At 49.7% G+C, this 24,062-nt stretch overlaps 1 protein-coding gene across 4 annotated transcripts in view; it reads left to right on the top strand.

Annotated features, from left to right (window-relative positions):
- Positions 1–24,062, top strand: part of GALNT18 (polypeptide N-acetylgalactosaminyltransferase 18) — a 391,174-nt gene that overhangs the window by 160,422 nt on the left and 206,690 nt on the right. For all 4 annotated transcript variants that reach the window (XM_044929523.2, XM_044929525.2, XM_044929524.1 and 1 more), the window contains exon 2: positions 13,212–13,404. In XM_044929523.2, coding sequence (XP_044785458.1) covers positions 13,212–13,404 — 193 coding nt within the window. The remainder of the gene's footprint in view (positions 1–13,211; positions 13,405–24,062) is intronic.

Genomic DNA, 24,062 nt, shown 5'->3' with positions numbered 1-24,062 from the left:
GCCCTCTCTGGCAACCCACCAACTCTGAGGTGTGGCATGGAGGTAGAACCTGGGCACCCTAGGTTCTCTGAGCAGACCTTTCATCCTCAGATCTGAGACTGAGAAACTTGGGCCTCCCAGAAAGGCTGGCTTGCCCCCCACCCCCACCCCTCCCCACCCCTGTGATCCTTTCTGAGTGAAAGAACAGGCTTTGTCTTGCACCTTGAAAATCCATTAGAACAGCAAATGCTCCTGATTGTGGAGGTCCCTGAAGGAAGTCTGGACCCTGTTGGTAATCCTGAAGTGCACTGTAGTGGCCTTGTCTGACCCTGTGCACGAGGCAGGAGCTTGGATGTTCTCCAAGGCCCCCGGCTGACAGAGATAGATAAGTGTGGGACCCCTATTCACTGTGTCCGGACATGTAGACTTTCTTTGTCTGAAGCCCTTGATTCTTTTATCTGACTCAGAGCCGAGCCCACCTCCATCCTCTGCCTCAGGTGCCCATGTAGCACGATGGGGTTGGTAAATTAAGAATTTACCAGATGGAAAGGTCTAATTTTTTTCCTCCTTTCAAAATCACAGGCATAACGGGGTTTTTTTTTTTTTTTTTGCACACATTCTGCTGGACACATGCTGCATCCATAATACAGAACGTTGAGACATCATAAAGGTTTTCACATCTTTCATGTGATAAATATTTTTACCGTCATGCTTGAGAAATGGATTTTGTTTGAAATGGCCTATTTCCTTTGATGGCTTCTTTGACATGGATTCAAAGCCTTTCCTGGTCCTGCAAGAGCCTGGGGTTGGGAGGGCCTGTTTGTTAACTTTTTTCGAAGGACAAATCCACTTCTCTTCACTGAAATACAGCCTTGGCTGCCAGGGCTGGGAGATTTATGACTCAGAGCAACCAAGAAAAGATGTCCAGAGAGCCAACAGCTGCTGGGAGTGGTGGCGCTTGGCCCTGGGGCCCCCACAGCCCGGGTACCCAGGAGCCTGTGAGCACACCCACCGCCCCCACCCAGGTCCTATGGATCCTTCTCCACTGGCAACTGCACTTAAAGATGCAAATGTGGCTGTTGAACCAGAATGCAACCCCATAATATTTCTTCATGCAAGTCTGTTTTTACAAGTGTTCTTCTCTCATCTTTGAAATGACACATTTTAATGGTCTTCCAACATGCGGTGAGCAGCCTCTTGGGACTAGAGAAATCTGTTTTCAGAACGAGCCTTTGTAGGCTGCTGTGGGCTGCTGTGACTCTGTATGTGTGTGTGCGTACGTGCACCCCTGGATAAGGATACAGCTGATGATAACTGAGCAAAACAGGAAGCCTGCTCTCCTCTGGGAGCCTGGTTAATAGTCCCGGGCTCTGGTGATTAATATCCTCTCCCTCCACACCTGCAGTGTTCCTCTCACCTCCCTGCCAGCCTGACGTATAGGCTGCAGGTGCGTCTGCAGATCTAGACCTGGGCACCAGCCTTGGTGAGGAGTATCTGAGGGAGGAGCTGCTGATCTGTCCAAGGCTCGGGATCTAGGGTTTGGCGGCTTCAGAGGTACTGGGTAGACTTGGGGGTCCAGCAGGTTGTCTGTCCCTAGCACCACTTTGCAGAAATCCTCAAGGGTAGTAGAAGATGCACTGAGAAGCGAATGAGGGCACTCAGAGGCTTGATCTACTTACATGGTCCAAGAATCAGCTGCTACCAAGCTGTATGACCTTGGGCAAGTCATTTTAACCTCTCTGGACCTTAGTTTATTTATAAAATAAAAAATTTGAACTAGAGACCTAAGGATACAATTGAACATTCTGCTTCACCAATTCCCATGTGAGCTGAACTATTTTAGCATCATGTGAAAGGGTCTTAGAGATCATCGCATCCCACCCCAGGAAGTTTACCCAAGAGAAAACTAAGGCCTGAAGAGAGGGAGGGACTTGCTCGTTCTCAGGATGAATAAGCTGCAGAGTCAGGGCTGGAAGGAAGCCTGTGACTCCCCTCATCTCTACAGCCTGGTTCTCAGAGTGGGGCCCCTCCAGCAGCTTCAGCATCTCCTGGGAATTTGTTAGAAATGCACATTCTCAGGTCCCACCTCAGACCTGCTGCTACATCAGAAACCCTGGGGGCGGGGCCCAGCATGAGCCATGGTGCATCAAGCCCTCTGGGTAAGTCTGATGTTCATTCATGAAGGGGAACCACTGCCAGACAGCACACGGCTGCCCCTTTAAGACCAGAAGAAAGACACTGGAAACCCGCAGGCTTCCAGAGAGGCTGAGACCAGAGAGAAGAGGGTAAAGTAATATTACAGAGGACAGGGACACAGTCTTCCCAGCTTACCTCGGCTGCAGGTTTCCCAAAGCAAGGCCTCTCCTGTAGCCCGTCCCACACCTAGGAGCAGCAGCTGTTGCCGGCAGTCTGAAGCTGGTCCTGGTAGTAGACCGTCTTTCTGCAAAGGAGCACTTTCTTTCTCCCCGTCGAGCCCAGCTGTTCCCATCTGCGTATTTGTGCCAGGAGAAGCATGCCACTTTAACGTCAACAGGGTCACCAACTAGTTCATCCCAAGAGTTGATGTGTGGAAACACTGTTTTATGTGTGAATGGTGAGGTGTGTATTTAGTAGAAGTCTGGGTGCTCAGCTCCAGGCTGTCAGCTCTCAGGGAAAAAAAAAAAAATGATATGTGCTTCAGAGTTCATTATATCTCCTAGGCAGAATTCTAGGTTTAAAGGGTTGTTTTAAAGTAGCACATAATGGCACCTATAAATCCTCGTTCCTAAGGTACGTACATTTGTCACTCCCTAAAATGAGTTTTTCACATGTTCTTTATGTGGTTGGCTCAGAGCATCAAAACCTGGACCTTTAATGGCTGCTTTCATTCTGCATAATTTCTAATCAAGTCCATTTCCATTTCCATGAGCATGGATGCACACGCTAAGCTCTGGCTGTCACTACCTGCCAGGCTGTCTCAGCTGTGAGCTCAGCCACACCCAGGCCCACAGCCCACCCCATAGGGGGCAGAGGGCATGGTGGTCCCAGGCTGGCAAGGAACCTGGTGTGAGATTTGTCTGCCTGCCAGAGGCCATCACACAGTATCCGGAATCAGACGAGTTCCTGTTCCTTGTCTGCCATGTCAGCCCAGAATGAAATGACTAGTGCTTCTCCCTAGACCCTTGACTCATTCTCTAGTTTCTTGTTAGGACCCGTCACACTTCTTGAATCCCAGCCTTCTCATATCCTTCCCAGCCCCTCCCAGAAGGGCAGGCCTGATTCCTCCGTCCTCTATTCTGGCCTTGCTCAGGATCCTGTTTTCAGTGACTTGAACACCCAGGATCATAACTACCTTGGTCCCTCCCAGCTGGGGCTGAATTAGGTGGGCTTGAGTAGTGGCCCATGAGGCCAGTACTAGGAGAGTAAGAGTGGGCCCTCACACAATGAGGCTGAGAGGTGTGTCATAGCCAGTGTCCTGGAGGTGGATGCTCTTGACCGGCAGGCAGATCCTGGCTAACACTCACCCAGCTTACAAGCTGCCAGGCTGTGCTCTGAGTGCTGGACACAGGTTCCCTTCTCCATTTCTCACTACTGCCCTACAAGGTTGCTATTGTTATCCTATTTACTAGTGAGGAAACTGAGGCACAGAGCAGTTATGACCTGCTTAGTAGATGCAGCAGCCAGGAGCCAGTCTCTGCTGTCCCTGCACCAGGGGTCAGCAAACTGCAGCCCCGGGGCCAGAGCTGACCCGCTGCCTGCTATAGAAACACTCTTTCTGGAACAAGGCCACACCCACTCATTTACATATGATCTATGACTGCTTTCAAGAGACCAGGGTAGAGTGGAGTAATTATAATCAAGACCTCGTGACCTGAAAACCTAAAATACTCACTACTGGTCCTTTACAGAAAGAGTCTGCCAACCCTCGCATTACATCATACTGCCTCTGATGACTCCCATGAAATCTAATGCAGATGGTTTTAGGTATCTGCCAGTATGCAATTTCTCAGATTCCCAGATGAGAAAACTCCCAAAACAATAGAACTGCAGCTTCAGGGAGTTTTGAAAGCCAGAGTTTGGGTAACCAAACTCACCAATTCAAAGCACAGCAGTGGAGGCAGGGCCGGCAGTGAGGAGCCGGTTGGAGACGAGGATGGTTCAGTCAGAGCTGGTGGGGGAGAAGCAGGAGGCAGGAGGGCAGTGGCCTCGGCACATGCCTTGTACCTCCCAGGCTCTTGTTTGTTGTTCATTAGCTGGTGCATGAGGGAGGCAGGGCCAGGGTGGCTTCGAGGTCAGGGACAAGGCTCCCAGCCACCTGCTGCCCTCATATGCACCTGCCTCCTTCGGAGAACCTGACTGGCAGCCGTGCCCTGGTTTCCTGGGTGTGTGTCCCCTCGTGCAGTCCCAGAGCCATGTCAGGGAGGAGACCACCGCTATGCTGAGAGCTGGTCAGCTCTCAACAAACGTGAACTGTCATTCATTTGCCTCTCAGGGTTCCAACCCTGAGAGCAGAGTATTAGAACCACACCTTTATAAAGAGAAAAACCCACAATGATGGAACTCTTACTAGGTAAGGCAGAATAAACTGCTCCCCACACACACACAAAGATAAGTACATCCCAGTCTCTGTGGTTTGTGAATGTTAGCTGATATGGCAATGGGGAGTTAAGGTTGCAGATGGAATTCAGGGTGCTCATCAGTTGACCTTAAAATAGGGAGTGTCCGGGATTATCCAGGTGGGCCCAATGTAATCATGGGGTCCTTCAAAGTGTCAAAGGGGATCAGAAGTCAGAGGGATGCCACGTGAGATGAATTCAACCCACTGTTGTTGGCATTGGCCATGAAATAAGAGGGTCATGGGCCAAGGACAGCAGGTGGCCTCTAGAAGCTGGAATGGGGGATTCAAGGATTCAAGAATTGTCCTCTAGGACATGCAGAAAGGAACACAGCCCTGCCAATACCTTGATTTTATCCTAGAGAGACCCTGTCAGACCCTTGACCTCCAGAACTACAAGATAATACATTAGCATAAAGTCACTAAATTTGTGGACATTTGTTACAGCAGCAACAGGAAACAAATCCACTGGCCAGGAGTCTGACAGTTTGCGAAGCACTTTACTGATGCCAGCAGCTCACCTTATCTTCACAGTTAGCGAGAGGTTTTATTATCCCCATCAAACAGACAAGCCGGCTGAGGTTCAGGGAGATTGACGAAGATCACACAGCCTGTCTAAGGCAGAGCAGACTCTGGAGCCCCTGTAGGAGGCTGTCCTTCACCATGCAGGCCTGGCCCTGCCTGGTCAGGAGGGCTTCTGTGGCAGCCACTCCCCTTCCCCGCAGTGCTCTCCACGTGCCAGAGGAAGCTCTCCCCGTGTGTCTTTTCCACAGTGGATAAAGTCGTTCTGCAGAGGCTTCTAATGGTGTGGTGCCTGAGACTGTCAGGGCTCCTTGCTTCTGATTATCTCCAAGCTCTTTCCTGCCAGATCCCACTTCTTTCTCTTAGCCATTCTTAGGATTCCTGGAAAAGAAAGCCAAATTGTGGGGGCAAAAGACCTTCAGCTCATGTCAGTACTGCATCTCTAAAAGTGGAGAGGAGGGGAGACCCTCAACTCAACACAGTACTTTGCTTCCTTATTATTAGGACTCAGCACATCAAAGGATGTTTTTAAAAACCTGAAGATCTCCCCTTGGGAGCCCAAGTACAAGTGGAGGTCTGATGCCTTCCGTTTCGAGGAGTAAGAAACGCATCATTGTGATGTGAGCAAGTCCCCCTTTTTTTCCCAGTAGAGCCCAAACATGGGGTCCATCTCACAGAGCAGGAAACAGGGATTTGCCCCATGTTGGAGGGGAGGGTGGACTAAAGCTTCCTGCTTCTCAGGACTGCCAGTCTCCCCCAGGATCTTGGTGCCTCCCTCCAGCTAGGACAGGCCCAGGGGCACCACTTTGGATCCAGGGCTGGGTGTTGGAAGAGAAGTGGGGAGGGCACACACCCTGGAGCGTGGAGGTGGCACTGCAGAGGGCAAGCAGAAGCAGTCGGGACTAGCCACTGCCTTTCTGGGGTGAACCATCCCATGTGCGGAGGTGTGAATCCTGCCTTGTCAGTATTGCTCCCATGGATGGGCTTTGAGGCTCTGAAGATGCTTCCTGGGCTTCTGGCTCCTCGGGCGAGGCCCAGGCATCAGGCTGTTTAAGTGGGAACAATGGTCCTTTATCATCAACAGGGAGCCAGCCAGCAGGTGATACTGAACACCAACAATATACATTTCTGGATATTCAATTAGCCCTTTTCTTTTTAACACCAAATAAAGCATACAACAAGACATCTCAAGAATGGAAAAAAAAGTTTTCTAGAAATCACTTAACTGTACTTTTGAAACAGGTGAATTTTATGGTATGTAAATTACACCCTAATAAAGCTGTTAAAAAAAAATAAAAGGAGTGGAAGGAAAGGAAACTGCTTTAAGAATTCTTATCTGGATATTCAGCACTGCCGGCTCCATTATTTCATGCTTAGCCTTCATCCCTCCAAAAGCCGACTTCACAGCGGCTCCCCCCACCAGCCTGGCAGTCTCTTCCTGTTCCACAACCAAGGAAATGCAGACTTGAAGGGCTGGACTGTGGATCTAATCCAGAGAAAATGAAGACCAGACCTAGAAGAGTGGGAGAAGGAGCCCCCAGGACACTCCGGGAGGAGGACAAGGCGACAGGACCATCTGTGCCTGTCCCCCAGATGTCCTTTAGAGACAGGGCCCCAGTGCACCCAGCAGGCAATTACCTGGGACATTGGCCTGCCTGTCCTGCTTCCTCCCTGCCGCCCTGTCCCTGGACTCTGGATCTCACCACCAAACACCAAAGCTTCAGCTCTGAGCATGGCCTGAGGGCAGAAACCAAAATAGCAGGCTATAGGACTGGCTGCAGGGCAGAAGGCAGGCCCTCTCGCCACCCACCCTCAAAGTCTTCTTAACTTTGCCTTGAAGAGGGGCATATAGAGAACTGAGGAAAACCATTTAAAAAAAAAAAAAAAAAAAGGGCTCCACTGCTTGGGGAAATATTCCCAAAGGTGCCCATATGGAGGGATCAGAAGCAGGGCTGCCACTTCCAGTGAGCCCTAGTCCAGCTTGAGCAACTGGCTAACTGGCCCTTAGCGAAGTGGGCCTCGTCCCAGGTGGCTCAGTCTGTCCCCCAGCAGAGCCTGGCCAGTCCTGCTGTCCAGCCCCAAATCACTTTGACCACCAGCAGGGATCGAGCAACATGACCCCTTCTGTTGCTGTTTTAAGATTCATCTTAAAGTCTAAGGAGCAGAGTCGGGCTCAGGGAGAGGTCTGGGCTACAGCCTCTTCTGCAGCTCCTCCAGCCTCAGAGTTTCCACTGAAGGGCGTGGCGGGAGCGGACAAAATGGCTCAGCTCCAAAAGACAGGGATCCTCAGGAACGTGGTCCTAGAGAGGACAGGCCATTAGAAATGGGAGGGGCTGGGCAGCATGGTAATGTCTGCTTCACTCCAAGACCCATTTTCTTTCTACTCTATCGTGCAGTCTTGGTGCTGCCCAGACAGGCAGAAGCAGTGGGGAGAGCCTTCACTCTGGCTGCTCCCTGAAGCAGCCCTCCTCACGCAGGTATTCCTCCCACTTTCAGCATCAGCGGCTTTAGAAGCCTCACGGGCCTTGATTGGGTCTCCAGATGGCCTCCTCGTGCCTGGCTGGCGAGCTGGGGCTCAGGCTCAGAGCTGCAGCCTCGGGTACATTCACTGCTTGGAGCTTTGCAAGCTACTTTCCTGCCCCAGTTCACTCCTGTCTCTGTGAATTAGCATGGAGGCTGTCAGGACCTGGATCTGCAATTCTCCGCTCTCATTAGTGGGCTGCATGTCAGGCTCTGTGGGCCTATCTCTGGGACCATATCGTGGCATTTCCTGGATGCCTTCTGTGATCCCTGGCAGAACTTTCTGGAAAACAGGTCATGCGTGATGAGGCCTGGGCACTAACGTGGGGAACGGATGAGCTGAGTGAAAGGTCTCCAGAAACCCGTAATTCTTTTTCACAGAGGCCTCCTAGGAAGGGAGCGAGCAAGTAATAGTCAAATTGTACTTAACTAGCAAGGCACAGACACTAACCAGTTGGCATAAATGCTGGTCACAGCGTGGAGCAGCGGGATGGGGAGGCAGAGGCTGGCTGGTAGAAAGATCTGGATCATTCCAAGAAAAGGGCCAGAGCAGTTGGGGTAAGAGGGCCACGTGGAGGGCCTTGGGGAAGCAGCTGTTACCAGTGCTGTGAAGGTATTGCAGTGGGTTAACAGCTGCTGTGAACCAGTGCAGACCAACTTCAGCAGCCTCTCAGGGCCTGAAGTGCTCTAGTCCTCAGGCCAGACAGTGTATCTCTCCCACGACACGGAGGCCGGGCTGCGCTCAGGAGTACAGTTTCAGCATCAAGCTCTTTCCTGTCTCTGAGCTGCAGTCTCCTCTCATCTGTGATGGGAATAATAGAACCTACATCATGGGACCACTGCGATGGCCTGGTCTTACCACTGGGCAGGGCCAGTGCAGTGGAATTGGGGCACAGTGTATGAGGGGATCAGCTTCAGGGGCAATGTTTTGCAGTAAACACCCAAGATTAGCCTGCAGTCCCCTCCTCATTAGACCTCAAATAATTTTTGAATGGCACTTGGCCACTTTGGACAGAACCTTTGGTGATGGCTGGCAAGTGGCACCTTGGCATATGTGCTTGAAGGTTCAGAAACTATTTCCAAATCACGTGGCCAGTCGGGCCTTTCGGGCTTGCAGTGTGTGTTGTGGTTCTTCCTTCCCCATTCACTGGCCGTCCCAGGCCTGCTGAGGTGCCGGCAGCTCCAGTCCTTGTTCTCTAGTTTTTGCCCTGCTAGAGCCATCTGTCCAGAGGCCAAGAAGGACCACTGGCTATGGGAGGTCATGAGCAGAGAGGGGCAGAACATGGCACTGCCCCCCTCAACCAATGAGTCTCCAGTGAGTGTCCTCCATGAGTCGGGCCCCACTGGGGCCCCCCTCCTGCCCACAGCACGTGGTTGTTCATAGTGGGTCAGAGGAGGCAGAGGAATAGCTCTCCTGCCCGGGCGTTACACAGGCGCCGTTTGTGCCCCGTGTGTGACCGTCTAGGGAAATGGCCCTTCAGTGTTCCCTCTCAGCCTGCTTCTCCCTGGAACACAGACGAGCGCAGGGCTGGGTGAGGAGTGGGCTGGAACCACAGCCTCCGTGCTGCGCTCAGAACCCTCCAAACACTGGCTCAGCTGCCCGGCTGAGTTCCTCGTGTTCTTCTGATTTGTGCCATGAATGAGCTCTCCCGGGGAGGCACTCAGCCCCCTGAATATACACGTCTCTCAGGTCACCCCTTCCGTGAGTCAAGAGGGAACCCCTGCGGGGGCCACGGCCCATGTCTGCCCCTCAGGGACACCTGATCATTGGGTGAGAGACGTCTGTGGGTCTTGCGCCTCACCAGATGTGTCTGGACACCTCCAGACCCCTGCGGAGGACCCAGCCAGGCACTTCCCTGGGGTCTCTTTGTCACCCTAACTGTGTCAGACATGTTCCGTCTTATAGGTCTGCTTTCTTACTGGAGAGTGCGGGGGGTTGAGTCTAGGATTGGTTAATGGGAGGCCACTCTGTTGACATGGACGCCCTTCATCTGGAGCTACACAGCAGCAGCATCTTCCAGAGCTGGGACCTCATTCATCTTCCTCACCTGAGCTCAAGAAGCATCAGTGGAGGAGCACCCTGGCGGGCTGTGGGGCTGTGTGTGTCCTTAGCCACTGACACTCCCTGTGCTAACATTTATTACATGCTGGGCACCGTGCTAAGCTCTCACATGGACCTTCTCATTGAATGTGCACCAATAGTCTAAGAAGAAGGTACCATTAGTACCCATTCCACTTTCCAGATGAAGAACTGAGGTGCAGCTAAGCTAATCCAGTAAATGGCAGAGCTGGAGTATACATTCTGTCTCTACAGCCAGTGCTCCTAAGGAAACAAGATGAATGGATTATCAGAGGCATGTCCTCTTTGCCTAAGGGATGTCAAATGTGAGGTGTAGAGCAGGGGTCAGCGTATTTTTTCTTAAAGGGCCAGAAAGTACATATTTTCCACTTTTCAAGCCATATGGGTCTCTGTCATACTCTGCCTTTGTTGTCCTAAAGCACTATAGCTAAATATAGAGCAAGCGAATATCATGTGTTACAATAAAGCTTTATTTATGTAAAAGATGGTGGGCCAGATTTGGCCCTCAGACCGTAGTTTGCCACTTGGTGGTGCAGAGGAAAGCGTCAATGCCCCTGACAAACTGGATGACCTCAGATCAGTCATTCAACTTCTTCATCTCTGGTTTCCTCGTGTCTAGTAACTAGCCACTATGCGGTACTGATTAACTGATTTGTTCTGAAATGATGGACTGATCTCCTTGTAAGAGCCACATACTCTGCTGGGAGCCACAGATACAGCAGGGAACAAGACAGATGTCCTCCTGCCCTCATGGGATCCAGCCCGTGAGCATGACAGAGATACCCTTGGGTAAAGACAACAGCCAGCGCTGTGCTTGGCTCAGGCAGAAATTCACCAAATATACGCCCTCTTCTCCCTGTCCTGCCCCTGACTCATCATTCAGAACCCACTGCTATCAAATTTGTTGTCCTTTGTACCCATACTGAGTAAAAAGGCAAAAGCACGTGTTGGGACCCAGGACTTTAATATGTTTATAATCCATTTTTATGCAATACTGGTGTAATTGTGAATCATAATTTTTTCATTAAATGACCTGATTTTACTTGATAATATCCGTTTAAGTATGTGAGAGCAGTAAAACTCCATTTGTGTTAAATAGTATATGTGTGATTCAGTTGGTTCACTCATTTAGATTTTTATGACTCCTGAATCCAAACAAATGAACCATCCATCTTTTTAGAAATAACAAGGACCTTCAAGATCAGGCGAGCCCTGTATTTCCTTTCGAACACACCAAATTGAGGGGCCAAGGGCAGCCTGAGCTCTGGGATGGAGCTTTGAGCAGCACCGCAGTCCCAGAAGTTCTTGCTTTGTCATAGAAATGCTCACGTAGTTCGCATTTTACGCCTTTAAATGTCCTAATGTGTTTAATATATCTGAGTTTCCTTCTGCATCTTTAAGGAAAATTGGTAACTGAGATGACAGGCAGCGTTCGTCTTTGGAATTCACCTGTATCCGGCCCTTTGCTCTGTAGAGGCAGTGCAGCATAATGGTTAGGACCGCTGCCTCGGGGGACAGACTACCTCAGATTGCATCTCAGCTACTTCACGTCCTCCTAAGTGAAGGTCAAGGTTCTTATCCTCTGTGTGCCTCAAGTTCACTATCTCTAGAATGGTGACAGTGGCAGTCCCCACCCTGTAGGGGGGAAATGAGTTGGTATGTGGAAAATGCTTATGGCAGAGCCTGACTCATGGTAAGCACTCAGCAAGTGCTAGCCGTGATGGTTATCCCAGGAGTTACATGGATCTCCAGAGTGAGTATATGCCCAGGACATGGCCCCCAAAAAGCAGAGGTGCTTACACATGTTCACCCAGCACCTGTGAGTGCCAGCTCCATGGGCACGAGTTTTGGTGTCTCCCTGACTCGACTGTCTGGCGTTGGTGTGCTCGCTCTGCTTTCAGAATCATTCGCTGTCTAATTTGCAAGGAGCGATGACAGCCGCCTCTGTCCATGACACCCTTTGTGTACCTCCAGTGATGGGGCTTCCTCCCCCAGGAGCACCCCTTCTGAGATCGGAGTGTCCTGGGTGCTGGAAGTGTCCCCCTCTTATTTGCAAGCCTCCTCCTCTTCCCAGATGGACTCTTCCAAGAATCTGTCAGGAGGAGGTGGTGGTATGCGGCTCTGAGCTCTCCAGCCTTGAAGACCAAGCGGCCCTCCCTTTGCCTGTCTCCAGACTGTACCTTTAAGTTACCTGACATAAGTGTGTTTGCACCTATTGGCTCCATGTAGATAGCTGAAGGGACTTTGGCAAGTGTCCTAAGCCTGCCTCTCCTGTTCTGAACCCTCTTCTGCTTCCTCCTGGTCCCTGTCTCATTCCAGGCTCCGTCTCTTACTTACATCATGTTTATGAACATGAAAGCCCAGTCCAGTGGCCTTAGCATCCCTGTCCCATTTCTCTGATTGCTGACCTTAAATGGTAGGCCTGACTACCTGGTCCCTTGGAATGAGTTCTATAGTCCTGACCAGTCAGCCTGTGTCCTGGCAAGACCTACTCACTATCCCTGTAAAAGAGGGACTTGACCCTCCAGGCTGCCCTTGCTATAGCAACCCTGAGTCCCATTTATTGTGCACTTACTCTGAAACAAGTGTTTCATGTACATTATTGCATGTAATCCTCACAGATCTCAGGAATGAGGAGTAGGTATTATTATTAATATCCCCACATTGCAAGTGAGGAAATCAAGGCATCAAGAGGTTGAGTGTTTGCTTATGATCATGTCGCCAGTGAATAGTGGGGCAGAGATTTGTTTGAATTTGTGTCTATATAAATCCAAGACTCTGCTCTTGTAGTAATAATACCCTCTCCATTTTCTTGGAAATTTCCAGGAGAACCATGAATTCTCTTGATCTGGTGTGAGCATTGCCCCTACAAAGTCTACCAGAGGTCCAATGAGCAGTGCCCAGAGTGTGTGGAGGTTTGGGGATGGTCTGTCTATCCGCTGTGCCAACGAGCCCCTATCCTGAAGCAGCAGGAGGCAATCTGGCCGAGGGTCCTAGCAGTTAGGTGAATCTCATAGGGTGCAGCCAGGAAACTCTCAGCAGGACCAGACAGTGGAGAGAGACTGGACTGGCAAGAACTGGGCAAGGGAGCAGGCACTCAGCTTGGGGATCCAGGTGTGGGACAGTTTAGGACTAACAGGGAATAGGGGTGTGCTCTGGGGAAAGAGAAGCAGAAACCCCATTCAAGGGCTGGGCCCAGTGCCTGATGAGAAGGCAGACTGGAAAAGGAGATTCTGACATAAAGCCACGGGACATCAGGGTCACACCCACTGGCTTCCCCGAGGACTCTGCTGGGTGTATTTCCATATCCGTTGTGTTAGTGCTTGTTGGGTGGATGAATGGATGTATGGAAGGATAAATGGGCTTGGGGGAGCATGACGATTCTATTCCTCCCACCCCCAGAGTTGGGGCTAAGATCGTTTTATCCAAAGCAATGTTGAGGAAGGGGAAGGGGCTATCACGGCATACGCGGGCATGTACTCTGACCCCCTGTCTCCTTCTCCCTTCTTTCTCCAGAAGCCCCCGCCAAACCCGAGGAGGCAGAGGCTGAGCCCTTCACAGACTCCTCTCTGTTCGCACACTGGGGCCGGGAGCTCAGCCCTGAAGGCCGGCGTGCGGCGCTGAAGCAGTTCCAGTACTACGGCTACAACGCCTACCTCAGTGACCGCCTACCCCTCGACCGGCCCCTGCCTGACCTCAGACCCAGTGGGTGAGCAGAGTCAGTGGCCGGGCCCTTGTCGACCTGCCGGTGGGGAGGTGGGGTCCCCGTGGTGCTGGGGACAGAGCCAGGACTGGGTGTCCGGGCTCCTGATCGCTTCCCAGCTTTAGCTTAGGGTCCTCCCCCCTCGGCCTGCATCAAGCAAGTCACTCTCCCTCTCCTCCTCCAGCCTCAGTTTCTCCATCTGCTAAGCAGGGAGAAGGCTTTCTTCCATTAGAAATAAGAAATTTTGAGGACTAATAACCGAATTTAATCCTTAAGGGCACAAGAATCATCTGGCACTCCTGTTAATAAGTCATTTTAACCCAATTAGTTGCATTTTTATGAACAATTATTTTTTTCTGTAAATTAGTTTCTTAAAGTACATCCATCTTCCAAGGCTAACAAGTCATTACACCCGACAGAGAAGTCTGTCTTGACTTCTCTCTTTGTTACAAAAGATGTTCCTTTAAGGTTCAGTTAGAATTTTTATTACTCCTAATTATTAAAAATGTGGGCACGTACCACAGCTGAGAAAATCTCATTAACTTTTGTGAGCTCCCCCCTCCGCACCTTCTCTTCCTCTCTTTCTACTTATTTTTAAAATTTTCTTAAAGCTGCAAACCACAGTTAGCTTGTGTCTGGAGTTTTCAAGAAAGATCTTGCTTCTGGGTTTGGAGTCTGTGTTCTTTGGGAAGGAGAGTTCAGTTCAGTTTCATAGACATTTATTGAACATCTGCTGTATGCCCTGTAGTTAGGTATGGTTTTTCTTAGCCCAAGTGAACCTGGTTGGGCTCTAGGGATGAAAGACCATCTAAGGATCTACACGGGGAAAGAAGAGTATATGTTCATTTAAAGATTACTTGGGGGCTTCCCAGATGGCTCAGTGGGTAAAGAATCCACCTGCAATGCAGGAAACACAGGTTCAAACCCTGGGTCAGGGAGATCCCCTGGAGGAGGGCATGGCAACCCACTCCAGGGCTCATGCCTGGAGAATCCCGTGGACAGAGGAACCTGGTGGGCTACAGTCTATAGGGTCACAAAGAGTCAGACATGACTGAAGCGACTTAGCACACACCCACAGGACTCTGCAGAGGCCTCAGCCATGATCTTGGCCAGCACAGAAGCTATGGACTCAGGTGCAACTCAATACACATTTTTCCCAAAATAAGGGGAAACGGTAGATTTTGCTGACTGTAGCATGGCTGTAATGATGACTGGTGTTTGCATGAGCTTGACTGGTTGAGATGTGCTTCCCATGTGGACCACACCAACCTGCATGAAGGTGGGCAGGCAGTTGGCATCGTCCCATTCAGAGTCGAAGCAGCTGAGGAACAGAAAGAGTAAGAACTCTGGCTGACATCACACAGTTGAATAAGTGACTGAGCTGAGACTTGAACCAATGTATCCAGAAACCAAATCCAGGCCTTGACTGTGCAGGAGGCATGCTGAGAGCTGACTGACACCCTTGCACCCTTCACTGAGAGAGGTGCCGTGCACACCAGTCCTTCCTGCTTCCATGGGAGAGAAGCAGGAGTTGCTGGGTGGAGAGACTGCGTGGCCTTTCTCTGAAGTGCAGGGCTCCCTGGAAAGCCCGCTCTGTAGGAAGTGCATTCAGAAAACGCAGCCCAGCCTGGACTTCCCGAGTTTGCTAAGAAGGTGGTGGCAGGTGCGTGGGCCGGGGCTGGAGGGGGCTGTCTCTGGAGGACTCCAGGTGAGCTGAATTCTGTGGTTTCCTCCTGAGCCACTGGAGAGAAGCAGTAATCATAATGGAAAGACCTTTCCTCTGCACAGAACTTTACAGTTTATGGAGCTTCCACACCTCCCCTGTGGGCAAGGCGACTTCTGTCAACCCCTTTTTATAGCCAGTAAAACAGAATCTCTGATAAAAGGCAGAGCTGAGCCTTCCTGCTCTCAGCAGGGGCTCCTGCAGAGGCTCTAAGGATGGTGGTTTCTCTTTGCACATGGACTTGGAAGGCTCTGTCTAGCTCTACTTCAGCTGCTGTGCCAGACACACACCCAGGATTAGAGAGCCGTTGGTGGACCACTCGAAACAAGCACATGCTTGGGTAAAACAGTGCCTCTCTTTGTCTGTTAATTTCCATGAAAACATCATTGCCTTGTAACAAGGTCATTGCTTGCTTATCCCATTTAACTCATTTTAGAAACATCTTTTCAATATCTTTACTGTCATCCTATTTCAAATTACACTGCCAAACGTTTATATAGCATGAGCCATGTTTTCAGGGAAGCATTTCACACTTTATTTACATTATTTCTTTGATGTCTCACAGTAACCTTCTGGAGCAAGTAGAAGACCCACACTTACTCTTCTACTCATGACACTTGGACACCAGATGTGGGTTTTTTCCCCCATATCGACCAATTCTGTGACACCAGCTGGGTGTCCCTGCAATTCAATTAGCTTTAGATGCTACCTACCAGAATTAGTGTCAGATCCCATAAGTTAAAGGCTCAGTCCCACAAGACTGGCCCCACTTTAGGTACCAGTCACAAGTCCCAGTTGTCATTTGTACTTGTCACTGCCCAGCTGTAATTTGGGATTCAACTGCTCCTTGCTGTTTAGTCACTAAATCATGTTTGACTCTTTTGCTGCTCCATGAACTGTAGCCCAGGCCCAGAGGCTCCTCTGTCCATGGAATTCTCCAGGCAGGAATACTGGAGTGGGTAGCCATTCTCTTTCTGAGCCAAGGATTGAACCTGGGTCTCCAGCACTGCAGGCAGATTCTTTACCATCTGAGCCACCAGGGAACAAGGGGCTGGTAAAGGGGACTGGACTATTTTCTGCAGCCCCTAGTGGGAGCAACTGGGGCAGAAGCATGCACACCTGTCCCCAAAGGAGTCGTGGGTCCTGAGCTGGGGAGACTCTGTGCAAAGAAGAACATTGAAGTGGAAAGAGTCAGGACGGGATTACAGCAGGGAAAGAATAAAGCCTGGAGCCAGGGTTCTGGATCCTCCTGGGAGCAGGTTAGGGTCCATCCAAGGTGGCTGTGGGTGTTTGCGGTGTTACCACTATGTGTATGGTCACCAGATCTGTGTGTGCAGATTGGAGGGTCACAGGGTCTTCATGCTGCAGCCGCTAGACAAACCTCTGAGATCTCTGAACTTTGGGGCTCAGGAGGACTGTCTTCATGAGCATCATGTATGGTAGGCAGGTAACAGCCTCCCAAGGGTGTCCACGTCCTGGTCTCTGGAACCTTTGAACATGGTGTATGCAAAGGAGAATTAAGGTTGCAGATGGAATTGAGGTGGCTAATCAGTTGGCTTTAGAATAAGGAGATCATCCTGAATTATCTGGACGAGCCCAGAGTAATCCCAGAGCATTTAAATGTGGACGAGAAAGCCAGAGCGATGGCAATGTGAGAAGGACGCAGCCAGACACTGCTGGCTTTGAAGATGGAAAAGAGCTGTAAATGGGGGAAACCTGCAGATACTGAAAAAGCAAGGACAGTGTCTAACAGGTTATCACCTGGAACTTCCAGAGAGGAATGCGGTTCTGCTGACACTTTGACTTCAGCCCCGTGAGACCTCTGTCAGACTCCTGGCCTCCAGAATGGAAGATAACTAATGTGTGTTGTTTGAAGGCACCAAGGTGCAGGACTTTCTTACCGTGGCAGCGTTAGGACACTATCCAGTGGGCACAGGATCCTCAGAGGCTAAAGTGCCCTGCCCTTGGTTTAATGTTCTGCTGTTGCTGTGTTAAAATTCTTAGTAAGTTTTCAACAAAGGCCACCATGTTTTCCTTTTGCACTGAGCCCCACAGGTTATGTATCTGGTCCTGGTGGGGAAGCAGGGCAGTTTCAGGTGAGAAGCTGGGACATGATCGCTGGATTTTCTAGGGGTTGCTTCCCCAGGGCCAAGGATTTACCCCAAGAGCCACTGTCTGCTCACCAGTCCTTCCTGTGTGGCAGGCACTGTGCAGACAGATTAATGTCCGCCTTCTCCTTTAACTTTTATCCTCATGTCTCTATGGGGTAGTTATTATTGCTCACATTTTATATAGGAGAATGCTGAATATTTCCTAGGTTAAGCAACTTGATCAAGTTCCCAGTGTTTTTACCTAAGTCTGTGTCTCTAGGATGCTATTCAGCCCCCTTGCTCCACCCTTCCTAGGGGAGCTTTTCTAGTTTGGAATCTTGGCTCTGTGGAGATAACCCAGAGGTCTTTGGAAGATGAGGCTTCCATGACGGTTGCCTCAGGACAAAGGGGTAAAATCAACACCCTGAGTAATGATTCTGCTGCTGCATCAAAAATGCTAACTGCACAGACACAGGAGGAAGTACTTCTTAACTGGGGCAATCTGGGAAAGTACTTGTGGTTCCTGGTTAATTAAACATATTATGAACCGGTAGTATCACATGATTGTTCTTAAATATAATGTAATCTTGTGCAATATTAATGTCTTAAAATGGGGAGGTGAATAGTTCTGTTCTACTCTGCTACTCAGATCAAAGCTACAGAATTGGATTTTATGGGATATAGAGAAAGTGAGGTATGTTTAGAGGAGAACAACTCAAGAGGAAAAACTGGATAACATGACAGACGATGAAGTTTCTGCTAGATTATAGAGTAATATGTAAAACCCAATTGCCTGGATTCCAAGGCCAGGTCTCTCACTTCTAAACTGGTTGACCTCCAGCAAGGTAACTAGCCTCTCATGCCTTGGTTTTCCTGTCTGTAAATTGGAGATGGTAATACACAGATTGAACATGTAATATATGTAGACACCTTAGAACATTGCCTAACATCACAGTAACTGCTATCTAACTTTTTGTTACTCTGGGTCCCTGGGCTTCCCTGCTGGCTCAATGGTAAAGAATCTGCCTGCCAGTGCAGGAGATGCAAGAGACCTGGGTTTGATCCCTGGGTTGGGAAGATCCCTTGGAGGAGGAAATGACAGCCCATTCCAGTATTCTTATCTGGAAAACTCCCTGGACAGAGGAGCCTGGCAGGCTACAGTCAAAGGGGTCATAAAGAGTCAGACATGACTGAGCAACTGAACACACCTGGGTCTCTGATTTGTAAAAGGGATGGCCTGGGGGGCACGGTCATGACTTTATCTACTAGAAGGACCACTAAGCAGACGAGGAGTGACACAGGCCAGGCCTTCCACGCTGGCACTAGGTGAGAGGAGGGCCAGGCGGGCACTGCAAGACAGATCAGAGTGGTTTCTCCCCAGCCCCAGAGTTCTGAGCATCAGAGGCTGGAGCCCGGCTCTGCTGGAAAGCAAAGATGCCCCATCCTCCTCCTTCCCACCTGCAGTGCCTGCCTTCCCCACCTCCCCCACTTTCCTCAGCCCTCCTTGCCACAGGCCTGGTCTGCTCACCCACAAACCCACCACACGGAGACGCTCAGTCCCTTATCTGACTTCTCCACTAGTGCCAGCTGACTTTTGTTTTCTGGGCGCTGTCTGTGTAGTCCCAGAAATCCCATTTTCCCTGGATTTCTAATAAGTTTTAGGAACAAATGATTGCCCTGCTTCCTGTTGGCTATTTACAGTTTAATTGATTCATTTCCCTCCTTCTTCTACTTATAGTCTATGTTTGATATAGCAGATCCTTTCTCCAAATCAGTAGAGTCCCCTGAAAGGATGTTAGTAGAACTGTTTCTGAGTGAAAGCTGGACACTGTGATGATCAACTCTACTTAGAATTTTACCTGTTGTCGTTCTGGTGTCAGACGCTCTTCTGAGATGAGGCTGGCCCATTTCCCTTGCCTTGTAGATGATTAAAACTTCTGTCCACTATCTCTTCCACATCTGAGCCAGACATGCATCCTACCAGGACCCTGAAGCCCCTGGCTACACTAAATATCCCATTGCCTCCACGACCCCTCTGGCTTATTGGATGATCTGGGCTTGTTGTGGTGGTCAGGCAGGGAGTAAATGTCCAACTCCAGGATTCCATTCTGTTAGGCTGTGGTGGAAATCCCGCCCACGGGCTTTTCCCGGGCCTGCATTCATTCTACTGTTCACTGCTTGAGCGTTTGTTCAGTTGTTCATTCAGCCAGATCCTGGGTGCTTCCTGAGTTTGTTCTCTGTGCTGGGTGCTGCGTGAGGCACGGGGGTGGGGGTGAGGGGCTGGTGAGCAAAGCAAATGTGGTCTTGATCTCATGCAGCTTATAGTCTAGTGGAAATACTGACATCTGTTAAATAATCACATAAAAGCTAAGTGGCAATAGCATATACGTGGCATGAAAGAAAAACAAAGGAGCCTGTGAGAGTCTAACAGGGATCACACCCCAGGCCAGGAAGCACACTGTGTCTTTCTTCGCTGGGTTATATGTGTGCTGTCAGGGAGGAAGGAGCTGAGCTTACTCAGGTGACAGCAGGTGGCTGGGATTCTTTGTACGCCAGTGTCTACACACAGTTGCATAATCACACCATCGGAAATCACACACCCAGGCTCTGGAGGAGCGCAGAGAACCCGGCCTCAAACAAAGAGTATGTTTGGGGATTGCTATCTCAATGGGCTCAATGAAACAGAAGGCAATCTAGGCTTCACATGACCAGTAGAGCTTTATTGTAATAGTCCACATCATCCTCCTAGATGCATTGTTTCTACCCTATCTTTCATCAGAGTTGACCTGGAGTGACTTCCATTTCGTCCCTCCCTCCACCAGGTCTCTGGGTTGTCACAACACCAGTGTCTGTCCAGACAAATCTCTAGATGGTCATAGAAGGAAGGTGCAGACCCTGGTTTAACAGGACCTTTGAGCACTGACTTTGGAGGCAAATGAGCCCAGGTGGAAGCCCTGGAAAATAACTTGCTGTCTCAGTCCAACTGCCCTCATCTATAAAATTGGGATAAAATGTTTACCCTATAGGACTTTTCCTATAGGAAAGAATAAAAATCAGAGGGGGGGGGGAAGTAAAAATATATGTACATCTCTTAGTATGATTTGTCGTGAGTCATTAGCACTCAGTAGGTGGAAATTATTAATGTTGTTACTTCAAGATATTCTGTATGGAGTCCCTGGGCAGTAGGGGTAGCAAGCACGGTGCAGTCTCTGAGCTCCAGAGGTTACAGAGATAGAGATGCCAGCCACCAGGAGTGGAAGTCTTGATTGCACGCGTGCCCAGTGAGAACCCCCACACTGCTCTCATCCTTGGGTCTCATTAAGTCCAGCAGACCAAATGCTGGCAGGCTGGGAACCTGTCTAATCTGAAAAGTTCTGGAAGAAGCCAGAAGTGTAACCAAGTGAAATCAGAGGAGGATCAAACAAGTCCTGTGGGTGCAGGTGGAAAGGTGGAGGCCAGGGTGAGGACACAGATGGACATGAAGGGATAAGAAGACACTGCTGATCCCAGGGTGCCATCCTTAGGTGGTCAACAGTGCAGCTGAGCTGTTGTGTGCTGACCATGGGTGCAGGGGAGACCCTATCTAGGAGAAAGGAGGGGCTGGGGATACTCAGGGGAGTGGGTATTCAGGGGCGTGTTATCTTCTCTCTGCTTGGTCTAGGTGGGTCCCTCCTGCACTCCCAGAACCCAGGCATAGTTAGACCCAGTTCCCCATACACACTGGCCAGCAGCCCCCAGCTCACGTTCTACTTTGATCTTCACACTGGAAGGGGTCAATCAGCCTCCATGAGTCATGCTTCGATGCACTGGGAGCTCATAGATTTGCCCGAGTCACAGGAAGAATCCATCCCTCCACTGTGGAGGGGTCTGGCTGCTGTCCTGGCTGGTACCCAGTTCCCGGGTGCCTGACTTGGCCTCTCTTAGTCTGGCACTGCCTCTCTGCCTCTTGCAGGTAATGGCATCACTAAAGCCCTTGACATAAACTTGCCTCATGAACAGCTCAAAACCGTCCTGGGGAGCTCTGGTGGGAGGCTCCTGTCCCCACACCACCTCTGTGTGCAGGGATCGATGCAGTCAACTTTATCAGGACCATCAATCCCAGCTTATTAGACAGCCACAGTTCTCCCTGCTCAGAAATGCCTTGTTTTTATCTTTAGTGGAAAATGGCTTAACTTTGAACAAGAATAAAAGTACAAAGGGAACTTTTATGGCTTAATTTTACAGGAGAATGTGCCTCTTCTCAAAATGATTAAGGCACCAGTCTGGTACAGTCAGCCTTTCTCAAGGCATGTAAATAGGGAAGGGTTGGTTATAGCCACCCTGGTGGCTCCTCTGACTCTCACGTACTCTGGCCCTTCTCTGGAGAGGTGAGCAGAGACGGGGGTAGACCGAAGCAGACACCAGAGCAGGTGGGGACGGCAGGCTCTGGGAACAGAGGCTGTACTGGCCAGACTCCAGTAGACATAGGGGCTGGGGGAGATCATTGGCATGTGAATACAAGAGGCATAGCCCTCAGGTAGAGGCTGGGGCTGGTTGTTGGGTAAAGTGGCCAGATTTTGGACCAGAAGCGCTGGGCTTGGTCTGAACAACCCTCTTCCATAGCAGCTCTTGGACGTGTGTTCCTTTGGCAGGACTTGGGATGCCCTGCTGCAGGCAGGCTCCTGTCCTCAGTTCAGTGTCTGGCAGTGATGATGGTGGGTGGGACCGGCAGGTATGAGGATATCTCGTCTGACATGCTGGTCTTCCTCCCTCTTTTTGCCTCTCCCCTCAGCCTTCTAAGTTCTGCTTCAATGTTGAGATGAAAATAGGAACTGGGACTATGTGTATCCATTATATGTGTGTTGGGTGCTTTGAAACAGTAGCCTCAGTTTATTCAGCAGATGCTGGCTGAATGAATGCTTGCTGATGGCCAGAACGGTACCAGGCAGAGCATGCGCAGTCGTGAACAAGATCCTTGCCATCAAGAAGTTGTGGTCTAGTCATAGGATGGCCAACCATCCTGGTGTGCTTGGGATTCTCATTGTTGAAACTGGGAGAGTCCTGGGCAGACTTGGATGAGTTGGTCACACTGCCTAGTCACTAATACAGTGGTGATTGGATATATGTGTCTTGTGGCATTTGGTGATGGCCAGGTGCTTGCTAGGAGGAAGAGGAAGTTTGCAAACTATTTCTTTAGTGAGAAGTTTTCCATTCATCACATATGAGAGAGAAGATCCTGAACTATATGGAGAAGACACCAAAGTGATCATTTCTCCTGCCTCCCTCTGTCCCTGCCTCCACGTGAAAAGATATAGAGAGCAGGGGAGTGGCTTGCCCAGGATCACACAGCAATTTGGGGCACAGCTGGGTCAGTGCCTGGGTGGCTTTATCCATCCCTTCTCCCCCACAATGCTCTCTCCCTATAAACTAGCCCACCTCGTCTTTCTTATCCTGCCCACCCTTCACCTCTCTACTCACGGAAACCCAGGTTAAGGTTAGATGCTGTGCAGTCTGGAGAAAAAGCACCGAGGCTGATCCTGGGAAGGCCTTGAGTGACCCTCCAGAGGGAAGGGAGGGAGGGAGGATTTAAGGAGCTCGGTAAATTTGGCCAGGGGAGATCGCTTAATTATAGTGCAGAGGAACTGAGAGCTGCTGGAGATGGAATGTGAGCAATTGGGGCCAAAATCCCAGTGAAGGAGAGCAGGAGAAGGAAGGACCTGCTGGTGAGAGAAGACCTGACTCTCCTTCTAGGGAGGAGGTTTATACAAAAAGGAGCGAGCTGGGATCAGTGGCATGCATGTGAAGTTCAGGCCTTATGTAGACATACCTTGTCTTACTGCTTTTCACGTTACGGTGCTTCACAGATACTAAATTTTCTACAAGTTGAAGTGTTGTGTTATCATGTGATGGTTAGCATTTTGTAGCCATAAAGCATTTTTAAATTAAGGCATGTACATTGTTTTTTTCAGACAATGCTATCACACACAATATACTATCGTATAATAGAAACATAACTTTAAATACACTGAGAAACCAGAATATTCATATAACTCACTACATTGCAGTATTTGCCTTATTGCAGTGGACTCAAACCTGCAATATCTCTGAGGTATCCATGGATAAAATAAATAAACATGTTGGTTTAATTCTGAAAACCTACTATATGCCAAACTCTGGTTTAAAGTTGGGAGCTAGCACAGTAGCAAAATAAAGTCCCTGCTCTGAGGGAAGGTCATTATAGTGGGAGGAGACAGAAATGAACACACACAAATGTGACGTACTCTCCTAGGTGTTATGTTCAAAAGGGTTGTCATATAACAGCTGAGTTTGAAAGAGTCTTGCATGTAAAAATAGTGATCAGTAGAGTTTAGCTTGAAAAACGAATATAATATTCCTGCTCTGCTTGGAGAAAGGTCACCAGGAGATGGATACCAGACACGGCAGCTCAACCCATCAGGACGGCCATGGCCATTACTGGGAGAAATTCAACTTGGAGTGGAGCTTTAAAAAAGATAAGAGAGGAGTGGAAGGCAGTTAACCCTTAACTCTGAAAAACACTTGGGAAACACCTGAGGCTTTAGATACAGAGGCTCTGAGAACTCAGAGGAAACCCCTGGAGGTGTAGGGACAGACTAGAGTCAGTCTCATGGCTGGTGGGGCAGACAGTTAGCTTGTACTGATACAGTGACCTTATTAGGAGCTCTTCATTACACTTTCAAAAAAGAAAAATAAAGGTCATGTGCTAGTAGTCTGACCATATAAAGTGTTTTCTTTAACTGCAATTAGCAAGTAGGTTGTGTGTTAACACTTCTATCATTTTCCATTCCTAAGGAAAGGCCAACTGCTGGTCTTGATAACCATAAGTAAGCACT

This window comes from Bubalus bubalis, chromosome 16, assembly GCF_019923935.1.
Source record: "Bubalus bubalis isolate 160015118507 breed Murrah chromosome 16, NDDB_SH_1, whole genome shotgun sequence".
In the NCBI taxonomy this organism is placed as follows: domain Eukaryota; kingdom Metazoa; phylum Chordata; class Mammalia; order Artiodactyla; family Bovidae; genus Bubalus; species Bubalus bubalis.
The sequence above is the reverse complement of the archived record's forward strand: the minus strand, read 5'-3'. Positions and strand labels throughout refer to the sequence as shown.